We start from the raw sequence: 11,208 nt of genomic DNA, 5'->3' as shown, positions 1-11,208 counted from the left end.
TTCATTAATATATACCAAAAGCGCTACCCTTGTCTTGTCATCACATCAAAATTCCAACCAGTTGACGCACATCCTCAGTCTGTCCAAACTCTCAGAATTTCATGCAAAATAATCAGAAAAAAACTTATTCATGTCCAATACGTGTACGGCAGATAGCGCATTCATGCAAACTCAATCATATCTTTTACGATTACGTACCATGACGCCACTCCCATGTAATATATATATTTTATAACATTTCTTACAATTTATAATAAAGATAAGAAAATTAAGAAGGAAAATGTGAGGTAAAAGCGCGTGATGGAAAGATTATAAAGACAAAAAAGGAACTGTAATTATATTCCTATTACATATTCCACAAGGGCAGTATATATATATTTTTTTAGGCAAGTGGTAAATTTCATATATTAATGCTGAAAACGAGTAAAGTTCGTTTCAAGTAGTGAAGTGGAGTACTTAATTAACCTGTCACAGAATGCAGTTACAAGTGATATTAGGAAGGAAACAGAAGGGTAGTTTAGTAATTTTGTTCCCGACTCATAACTGGACGTTATAAAAAGGGTGAATGCTCCACATGCTGTGTAAGTTGGATGAGCAATTGTTTACTTGAACATGGTCCAGATCCATTCCATTCTCTTATAGTCCCGCGAATTTCTTCTCACTCTGTCTTCTGGTTCTGCTTTGGTCGTTACTCCTCTCTCAGAAAGCAGAAAAAAAAATAAAAAGTACGGTAAGACAAAGCCAGCAACGATCTTCTCATATCATAATCTTGTATACTTTAATTATTTAATTTATCATAATGTCAACAATCTTCGCTTACTACTAATTTTGGAGGGCAAAATGAAGAATCTAAATTTGCAGGCTCAGTTATATCCTTCTCTACACTATTTCTCCGTCGTTAATTAGTTCTTAGCCTCAACATTACGTAGAGTGTTAATTTAATTTAATTATTAGCACTGTAGCAATGGCTGTGAGTATGGAAAATGCAAGTACATCCAGCTTAGCGAGAACGAAATCGGATCAGCTAGCGGAGTTGGCGGCGGAGGCAACAGGTGTGAAGTCGCCGCCGTCGGCGGAGGGTGGCGGAACGCTATCAAGGAAATCGAGCCGGAGGATGATGGCGGCGTCGCCGGGTCGCGGCGGGGGGAAAAACGCGCACATAAGAAAGGCAAGGAGCGCTCAGTTGAAGGTTGAGGTGGATGAGGTTAACAGCGGCGTGGCTCTAAGCCGAGCTTCGAGTGCCAGCTTGGGGCTCTCATTCTCCTTCACCGGCTTCACTCTGCCTCCTGATGAAATCGCCGATTCCAAACCTTTCAGCGACGACGATATCCGTAAGTCAATTCACACTCAATCATGAACCATCTATTATTTTTTTTTAGAATCTCATGCCATAATTGTGGACAAATATTCGAGTCCCATATCGATTAGAATATATAAACAACACAACTCGCTGTAGTTTTGAAAGTTCACAGATAAAGTTAATGAAAGGTCCAAGTTCATACAGTTCTCTTCAAAACTGTAGAAAATCTCAATCCTTTCATATGCGGGTGATTAACTAACTGCTTCTCTTTTCTTCAAATGACAACACGTGTACAAGAACTGGAAGACTAACCTTGTGATGACATAACCTTATTGGACTCTTACTCTTAACTGTTAACATTTTCATTTTTTTTTAATTATAAACTTACATTATTTTATACAAATAATAAATAGTTTAATTTTTTACCTTAAAAAAATATAGTTTAATTTTCATGTATATTGTTAATATATATTTTTAACTTATTATTTTTCATTTGTATTTTTTAAAATTAAAAACTTACATTACTATCTCCTCCTCAACTGTACCTCAAATTTACTTCAACTTTTTCCATGCAGAAATATCAAAGTTGTTAATTATTACTATATTGATAATAGTCATGATGAAAGTTAAAAGAGACACAGGAAAGTACGATTACTAGTTTGACTACGTACGTGTGATTCACATATAATTTGGCTGGGCATTGGTACTACGGATGCGATGCGAAACAAAATTGGTTCATGCCAATGATTAGAAGAACCTGTTGTTTTTATAACATTTTCCCACCATTTATATATAGCCTAGAGATTTGATTAATTTAACTAAAACATAGTGAAAGATGGAATAACTGGGTTAAAAACATAGTGCAAAAGTGATTGTTTAATGTTTTAGAACAATGTTTTGCTGTTTGCAATTTGATATACTTGTTTTGCATATTTATTAATCGAAAAAAAATAGTACACATTTTACTGTATGCATTTTATTAAACAAAAATGATGTAAAAGAATAGTTTTCAAATAATAATACTATGTGACATTCATGTCGTAGTCTCATAAAGTTTAACTGGGTTTATATATAATATTTGCTTGTAAGTTCTGGTTAATGGTTCAACAAATATGCATTTTAGTTGTCCTGTTGGGGAGATATATAATGGCTTTCAATTTATGCTTTTCCAGTAAAAATATCATTAGATACTACTCTAGTAAGTTGGACCTCTTGTATAAGCTAGCGATAAATAAAATTAATAGTTTGTTCAAAATTATCAGAGTCTCAATTAATCTATATATAATACCTATATTGAGTATTATTAATTATATATTTTGTAAATCGAAAACATGCATAGATATCTCATGGATATTATTGAGTCGACTATAGACATTCAACGATATGACACCTATAGTGTCATGTGTTAATAGACTCACCTGTTTTCAGTTACGGGAGGCGTCTTAGTCGGGTTCCAAACCAACCAACAACCTCTTAGCACAAACACGTGATCATAACAGTCCAAAAAACAAGTGACTCATATTCCCCAAACCGTAGAAGATAATCATAGCTAGTAGTATGTCGACGTCCTAGTGTAGTGCTTGTCCATATGAAGTATGAACCACCACTTATAGTTGTATCTATGCCTGGCTATGGTCCCCACCTATCCACACACCTACATGTAACGTGCTTCTAATTAATCACCATAATTATCATTTCATGCATCCTCAGTCTACGTCTATTTCTCCTTAACCTGACTTCATGGTACAGTTTTATTTGTTTCCACATTACTTATGCTCAAACTAAAATTCTTGGATATATATCGAAAATTGTTAAAATTTGTTTAAGATGCATTAATGATATGTTAGAATCTTGTACAAACCCAATGTTTTTATCTTAATCGAAATAAACCAATAAATTGTTAGTATTTTTTTCAAAATTTATTTACCCATTTGATCCATGTACTTATTTACATTCTATGTTGTAGTTCCGTACAATTAATTTGTTCTTAGAAATTTTCTGTCAGTTGTGCTGGAATTTCAAAGTTCATTATGTTTGTGTGGTTTCAATTTTGTGGCAATTTTAGAGACGCTAAAACTATGCAAGTTACTTTGTAACTAAGGGTGTGCTTGCACGGCCGTGATCCATATTATACTCTATTTTCACGTAAAGAATAAGAAATTGATGTAGAAACAGGTCTAAGCAACTTCAAGAGAGACGTGAAAAACCACATCCAGAAGCTAGACCAAACGGGCACTAACAAGAGGAACTAAAACACTAAAATTTATTCATGCATGTAATGAGGACAAATGTAACGAGAATTCACTCTGATAGTATGATGTTTTACCAGAACCTGACACTTGGATTCAGTACATTTATACTTTTCTAACGTGTTGACTATCTTGGCTATATAACTATGAATATAATCTCCTTTTTATAACTATGAATATGAATATGAATATGACCCATCTGGCCATCTTTATAACTTATTGAATATCTTGGTACCCACCACAATTAGCTAGCTAGGTTGCACTTGGACCCAGTCTTCCTTTTTTGTTGGAGAGCATATAGTCTCCTTCTTGGGCCCCTTCATTAAATTTCTGCTTGACTTTTATCCTCTACTGCGTCGAAATAGCTTCACTTTGTCAAGTGTCATGACTAATTAATGCTCTATATAACTTGGACTTTTATGATATGTCCTGTATACCTCAATTTTAAGGAATCTTATGATTTGTTCCCTCTGAAGCTTCTAGCACCCATGTATACGGTTTAAAACATGCATTTGTCCTACTAAAAGTAACACATACACGTGAACATGCATTCAAATTTATAGTACATAACTGCATACACTAAGTGGAGGACATTTTTTGCCTCCTTGTGAGTTGTGAATTATATGAAAAGGGTAACTATGTATATTGCAGCGGAGGATATTGAAGCAGGAACTCGTAAGCCGAAGTTTCAGACTGAACCTACTCTGCCAATATATCTGAAGGTATTACACATTTTTTTTTTGTCAAAAATTAAGTATGTTGCGCTCTTCATTCCTACCAGAACCTACCTCTGCCGGTACTGTTCAAACCTTCAACAGAGCATGAGTTTGATTTAGTGCTATATATGTATTTGGGCAGGCAACGGTGAAGCTTCATTTAGCGATCAACGCCACCAATAGAACATGTTACATGGCTATCAATATAGCATGCTCAGGTTCAGTCTTGTACAAAGTTTCATTTCATGTGACGTCAATGTACAAGACTACCCCTTCTTTCTAGTTAACTAGATAAAGGATTAGTAACAACGTACGTACAACATGAACATATGCCTAACATGGTACTAAAATTTTCTGAATTTCTTTTTGATGCCTCCCACAGGGCATCAAGTTTCAACACATTAGTTTTATTTCTCATACGCTTGAAAGAGCTAGGTTCAAGATTGGAACCTTTCTGGCTTCGAGGCTTTAGCTATGTGAGGCTTAATAACATGGTTTGGCAGAGAAAGAAGGGTATGGAGTATGAATAGTTGGACAAATTTTTTAAAAAAATTGCCTTCGTGCATTGTGCTTACTTTTGTGCTTTATTTTTAAGTTGTACTGTGTGTTTGTGATGGATCTCTCTAATTGAGATGAATTCTTGTTCTTGACTGTGCAGTTCACTGATGTGACCTACAAGGTGGTGATTAAAGGCTTAACTACAACTAAGGAGAAGGATATCCTGAAGGGGATCACTGGTTCTGTAAATCCTGGGGAAGTTTTGGCATTGATGGGTCCTTCAGGAAGTGGAAAGACGTCTTTGTTAAATCTGCTAGGAGGAAGGTTAATTCAGTCCACAACTGGTGGCTCTATCACTTACAATGACCAACCTTATTCCAAGATCCTAAAGAGCAGGTAAAAATCCAACTAGTGACTATCTTACATAGTTAGAATTTTATTTTTTAATTCTTTGATGGTTCCTATATGCGTCTTGGACCATATTGTAAAAAGTTATCTTAGTTTATGCCATACTTACAAGAAACATGCATTTGGCAGGATTGGATTCGTGACACAAGATGATGTTCTGTTTCCTCACCTTACTGTGAAGGAAACATTGACATATGCAGCCCGCCTAAGATTGCCAAATAAATTAACGAAAGAGGAAAAGGAAAAACGAGCTTTAGATGTCATCGATGAGCTGGGATTGGGGAGGTAAATGCAAATGCTTCCATCCATGACAATTATTATGAGCATAAAAGTCATAATCATCGATTGAGCATAAGCATAAACATAGTGAAGAATATAGCTAAATGATCAATTGAATATGGTTGTGGGCCCTTGTGAGGGATAAATAAATATTATATATTGTATATTAACTATAAAAGCCGATAAGTGTCATTTGGGTGTATGAAAACAGGTGTCAAGATACTATGATAGGAGGTTCCTATGTTCGAGGAATATCTGGTGGAGAGAGGAAGAGAGTTTGTATTGGCAATGAGATCATAATCAACCCTTCTCTTCTGTTTCTTGATGAACCAACTTCTGGTTTGGATTCCACAACAGCCTTAAGGATAGTTCAAATGCTACAAGACATAGCAGAGGTACTTGTCCTCATTCTTCCCTGTGAGTTTAATGAACTAGCATCCAACCACCCCAATTTGACCTTATAAATGAAATACTGAAAGTTTCTTTTAAAAACATTATGTCAAATGAGAAAGTCTTGGATCACATTCAAATAACTCAAATTTATCAACAATATATATGGACACTCCTTAATTATTAACTCTCAAATGACACTCCTTATTTCTCTTTATCTCTATTTCTCTCTTTTTATCACCTTTCGTATCTACTACACATTTCTCTCTTTCTCACTCAAGATATCAAATAGCATGGACCATGGGTTATCCATCCAGCATTATTATAGTACAACACATATATGAAGATGTCAGTCTAGATTGTGGTTTGGTCCAATCTCATTTTATCCACACATAGGAATATTTACTTGCATGCATGATTTGGTAATATCCGGCTAGATAATTTCATCATTACTTGAATCTTTATTACTAACCTTTTAGTCTTATACCAGGCTGGCAAAACCGTAGTGACAACAATTCATCAGCCATCAAGCAGACTCTTCCATAAATTTGATAAGTTGATCCTTCTAGGAAAAGGGAGCTTGCTATACTTTGGAAAAGCATCCGAAGCAATGGACTATTTCCAGTTTATAGGGTGTACACCTCTTATTGCCATGAACCCTGCAGAGTTTTTACTAGACCTTGCAAATGGAAACGTAAATGACATTTCTGTACCATCAGAGTTAAAGGATAAAGTGCAGATGGGAAATGCTGAAGCTGAAACATGCAATGGGAAACCATCAGCTTCAGTTGTACAAGAGGTAAATTCTCATTATTATTTTTGATAGTAGTACCATTTAACTAGAAAAGAGACTCGAGAGCAAAATTTTCAGATGTGCTTGCATTTGAACTTTAACAGTATCTGGTGGAGGCATATGATTCTCGAGTTGCAGAAATAGAGAAGACAAAGTTAATGGTTCCTGTCCCCCTTGATGAAGAAGTGAAGTCTAAGGTTTGTTCTTACAAAAGAAATTGGGGAGCAAGTTGGTTTGAGCAATTTTCTATATTGTTTTCCAGAGGATTCAAAGAAAGGAGACATGACTATTTTAGCTGGTTGAGAATCACCCAAGTTCTTTCCACTGCTGTCATATTAGGATTACTCTGGTGGCAATCAGATGCTAAAAACCAAAAAGATTTGCAAGATCAGGTAAACTATATCTGCCAATAGCCTATTCTCTATTCTTAAAAGGTTCATAAAGAAACATGAATAAGTAAAGGTGTTGAAGTTATGTCAGAGGTGTCCAAACAAAAAAATAAATTAATCGTGATGCGGTGGAGAAGTGTCCAATACTTATCAAGGCATGTGCATCCGATATGTGTAAGGCAAGGGCATATGATCTAAAGATGTGTCAGTACTTCATAAATCAGATTGTAACTTCAAACATAAATATAATGTATGTTAAAATCTTCATTAATTGTTTCACTGCAGGCAGGACTGCTTTTCTTTATTGCTGTATTTTGGGGATTCTTTCCTGTGTTCACTGCAATATTCACATTTCCTCAAGAGAGAGCCATGCTGACAAAGGAACGAACAACGGATATGTACAGACTAAGTGCATATTTCATGGCTAGAACAACGAGTGACCTTCTACTAGACCTGGTTTTACCAGTGTTTTTCCTCCTTGTTGTTTATTTCATGGCCAGTTTGAGACTCAGTGCAGGGCCTTTTTTCCTCAGTATTCTTACAGTTTTTCTCTGCATCATAGCAGCTCAGGTATGCATTATAATTCATTATCCAACTGCTAATATAATAATAACATAAACCAAAATGCCCTATAGTTCTAATTGCGAATGGTTGTGAAGCAGGGACTTGGACTTGCTATTGGGGCCACACTAATGGACTTGAAAAGGGCAACAACTTTGGCTTCAGTAACTGTGATGACTTTCATGCTGGCTGGAGGCTTTTTTGTGAAGGTAAATTTAATCAACAATTTTTTCTTGAAAGGAAAAATTATCATTTCCTGACATATGCTCAGAAAATTTTAAGAGAGCAAAATGATTTGTTGAAGTTTAAGAGTTTCTTCATATACAAATTTAAAAAAACTTTTGAGAATTTCTTTACTAAAAATAAATAACTTTTTTATTTGAGAAACTATCGAAAGCTCTTATAAGGTTGTTTCGAAAGTCTTTTATGTAAGGTGTAATGTAACTGAACCTCTCCTTGTCAAGGTATATCAAATATTTTACATCCTTGTCATCAAGATCAATCAAACAATAACATGTGTTTTTTACAATTCAGCAAGACATTCTTTATTAATCGAAGTTATTAAAAGGATGAGAACTTGATGACCAGAAATATGAGAAACTTCATATAACTCCTGCCAATGTTAAATGCAACTGACTCATGTTAAATTCTAAACATGACAGAAAGTCCCTATATTTATATCTTGGATTCGTTACATATCTTTCAACTACCATACGTACAAACTATTGCTCAAGGTTCAATATGAACACATGACACCTACCATAAATGGGATTCGAATTGACAGTGGATTCACAGAAGTTGCTTCTCTGATAGCCATGGTTTTTGGTTACCGTTTATTGGCATATGTTTCTTTACGGCGGATGAAACTTCAAGCTGGAAGTTAAGACAATCAATTCAGGCATATATATAGCATGGTCTGAGTTGGAAATGCACATGACGGCTCATAATTATAGAAATGTAAGGAGTAGCAAGTGAAGTGCACTTAGTTTGTCTAATTAATCTCATGAATTATATTACATTTAGCATGTTCAACAAAAGCATGCATGCCGAATGTTATCACAGGCGCATCAGTATGAGATGCTTTTTGAAATTATTTAACTCTTAGGATGAATGACTCTTCTTATTAGATGTGTTTCATTAACAAAAGTTTGCAACTCTGGTAGCCAGAATTAAAGGTTTCATTAACTAAAGTTTGCAACTCTTCTTATTAAGAATTTGAGATGATTATGCCACCTTCTTTGCTTCATGAATAAATATGAACTAAATCTACTTATATCTCTGTGATCAATTTAAAGTTAATACGGGTCCACCACTTCTGTTAAATATAGCAATGCGAATATTGATTTTTTAAATTTATTTTGTATAACTGTATTAGGTGTTCATGGACTCATATTAACATGATGAATCTAACAAATTAAACTAAATCAATTATATTGATTCAGATTATTTCACTTAATAGGATTTTTTTACTTTAAAGTTTAACCAAACTAATTATAATTGGTAATTTTTTTCTTTTTACTTGAACTAACTTTTATTTCATGTATTTCAACTAGAATGTAATTATCTGGCATACTTTTAAGAATAACATACTTCATACTCTATTGTTAATAAAACGCAGACATACACCACTAACTTGAAGAAGAAGAAGAAGAAAAAAAAACGATGCAAAACGCAATCAATGGACTTGATTAGATGACAATAAAACATATAGATTATAATTTCATTCACCAAGTGAAAAACGAACATCAATGTCCTCTGAAGTAAAGGAACGTCGAAGCAGTCACCCTGGGGATTATAGTTGTTCATTGTATATAAGGAACAAGGATTTTGTATTCCGAGAAATAACAACATATCCTCTAAAATAATTTCTTGGCACATTTTCTATTGATAAAAAATTTATTGTAAATTACTATATTTTTTTGTAAGTCTCACTTCATATTTATCGAGTCTCACTCATGATTTTATTATATTTTAATAAATTTTAGTTAATAATATATAAACAAAGTTTACAAAGAAGTATTAATAACACATTTTCATTTCTTATTTGATATTTTAATTTTTGGTTTTTCAAATAAAAGAACAAAATTTGTAAAATATAAAATAAAGATAAAATTTATATTCAACATTGGTCATAAGACCCTTTCTTTTTTCTTTTTTCTTTTTTATTTCATTATTTAATCTTTCTTTTTCTTTAATAGTTTAAATACAAGAAAAATCCATAGTTTTAACATTATCAAAAAAAATTACGTCAAAAATCATAATTTTAACATTTTGTATTTATGTTTAAATATAATAAATATTTGAGAAAAATTATTTCTTTAGATTAGGTTAAATATAAAATAATTTCTCCTTGTATTAAGTGATAAAAGGTAAAAAAAATAATATATATATATATATAATAAAAGGTTTTATTATTTTATTATTTATTATCACCTAAAAACACAAACATTAAAAAATAACTTAAATAATTTTTTAATTTATAAAATCTTTATAATTTTTTTTGTTTCTCTCAAGGGTATTCCTAAACTAACTCGATTGAGTACTAATCTCATTTGTTGTATTATGACTTTTATCAACCCAATTGGATTTTGTTATTAAATGTTCTTTAATTGTTTTGAATAAATTACTAAAAATATGATTATTTAATTTATTATAAATTATTTAAAAATTTATATATTTATAAACATTATAATTCTTTTATCATAAATATGAACTTTAACTTGTATATTATTATTTTTTTATTTGTTCTAACTTTAACTGAACACGATAAACAAATAAATATTTATATTATGTATTGTACACTTTAAAATACTAGTTAGTAAGTAATGAAAGAATTATACTATTTTTTAGTTCATTATCAAGGAATATTCTTTGTCAAACACAAAAAGTCAGAAATAATTTTTCTTGAAAGTTTGATAGATATTAAATAGTTGAATCTATTAAAATTATTTTTTCCTATAAATTATTTGTATATATGAACAATTTTATGTAATTAGAGCAATTTCTTTTAAAACATTCTCAAAGTAAGTACTTCAAAAAAAATACAGAAGTAGATAAATTATGGGCTCAATTGCATTTTTGTCTCCCTATAGAATTAAATATAAAAATTTAATTCTTTAATATTATAAAATATGTAATTTTGGTTTTTTCATTAAATATTATTCATTGATGGTCAAAATTATAAGTGAATCATGATTTAATTTATATTAAATGGATGACATAATAATTAATATTTAAATTAAATTTTATGTTTAATTCCTTTTTTATCTCATAAATGTAACGTAATAAGTATTTTAGAAGGTCATGGGTGATTTAGTAGCCCATAATAGGTCATTCTCAAACTGGAACGGGCCGTTCCAAACTACTAAATAGGCCTATGAATTTTGGTCTGAAACGGGCCGTTCCAAAATGGTCATTGTGAGTTAAATTCAACTCCAAAACGGGTCGTTCTGATTTTAGAACAGGCCATTCTAGACGTGCCAGAATGGGTAGTTCTGGTTTCAAAACGGGTCGTTCTGCATGTGAATTTTACACATGATGAAGGAGCCTAGAACGGGCCGTTCCTAATTTGGAATGGACCGTTCTGGCCACTTCATACTTCTATAAATAGAGGTTGTGAGTTGAG

The 11,208-nt window shown here is 32.6% G+C and overlaps 1 protein-coding gene across 6 annotated transcripts; it reads left to right on the top strand.

The window, feature by feature from the left end:
* The first annotated feature begins 565 nt into the window (after positions 1-565).
* Positions 566-8,773, top strand: ABCG22 (ABC-2 type transporter family protein). Of its 6 annotated transcripts, none has more exons than XM_020372324.3 (11): positions 566-725; positions 955-1,331; positions 4,201-4,271; positions 4,924-5,159; positions 5,301-5,456; positions 5,662-5,845; positions 6,331-6,639; positions 6,738-7,025; positions 7,308-7,592; positions 7,685-7,792; positions 8,246-8,773. In XM_020372324.3, the coding sequence occupies exons 2-11, from the start codon at positions 965-967 to the stop codon at positions 8,465-8,467; spliced, it is 2,226 nt and encodes a 741-aa protein (XP_020227913.1). In that variant the 5' UTR covers positions 566-725; positions 955-964; the 3' UTR covers positions 8,468-8,773. The 6 variants fall into 6 exon arrangements, with proteins under 6 accessions (XP_020227913.1, XP_020227914.1, XP_020227911.1 ...); XM_020372325.3 differs by having other exon boundaries at positions 570-725; positions 963-1,331; XM_020372322.3 differs by having other exon boundaries at positions 570-730; positions 963-1,331.
* The last annotated feature ends 2,435 nt before the right edge of the window (positions 8,774-11,208 follow it).

Source organism: Cajanus cajan, chromosome 6 (assembly GCF_000230855.2).
Source record: "Cajanus cajan strain Asha chromosome 6, NIPB_CcT2T_4, whole genome shotgun sequence".
Taxonomy (NCBI): Eukaryota; Viridiplantae; Streptophyta; class Magnoliopsida; order Fabales; family Fabaceae; genus Cajanus; species Cajanus cajan.
The sequence above is the reverse complement of the archived record's forward strand: the minus strand, read 5'-3'. Positions and strand labels throughout refer to the sequence as shown.

Bases quoted from the DNA above. Each gene is read 5' to 3' on its own strand.
- ABCG22 (XM_020372324.3), top strand. From the start codon at position 965: ATGGCTGTGAGTATGGAAAATGCAAGTACATCCAGCTTAGCGAGAACG. The intron at 5,160-5,300 runs GTAAAAATCCAA...TGCATTTGGCAG, and splicing joins TCCAAGATCCTAAAGAGCAG to GATTGGATTCGTGACACAAG. The intron at 7,026-7,307 runs GTAAACTATATC...GTTTCACTGCAG, and splicing joins AAAAAGATTTGCAAGATCAG to GCAGGACTGCTTTTCTTTAT.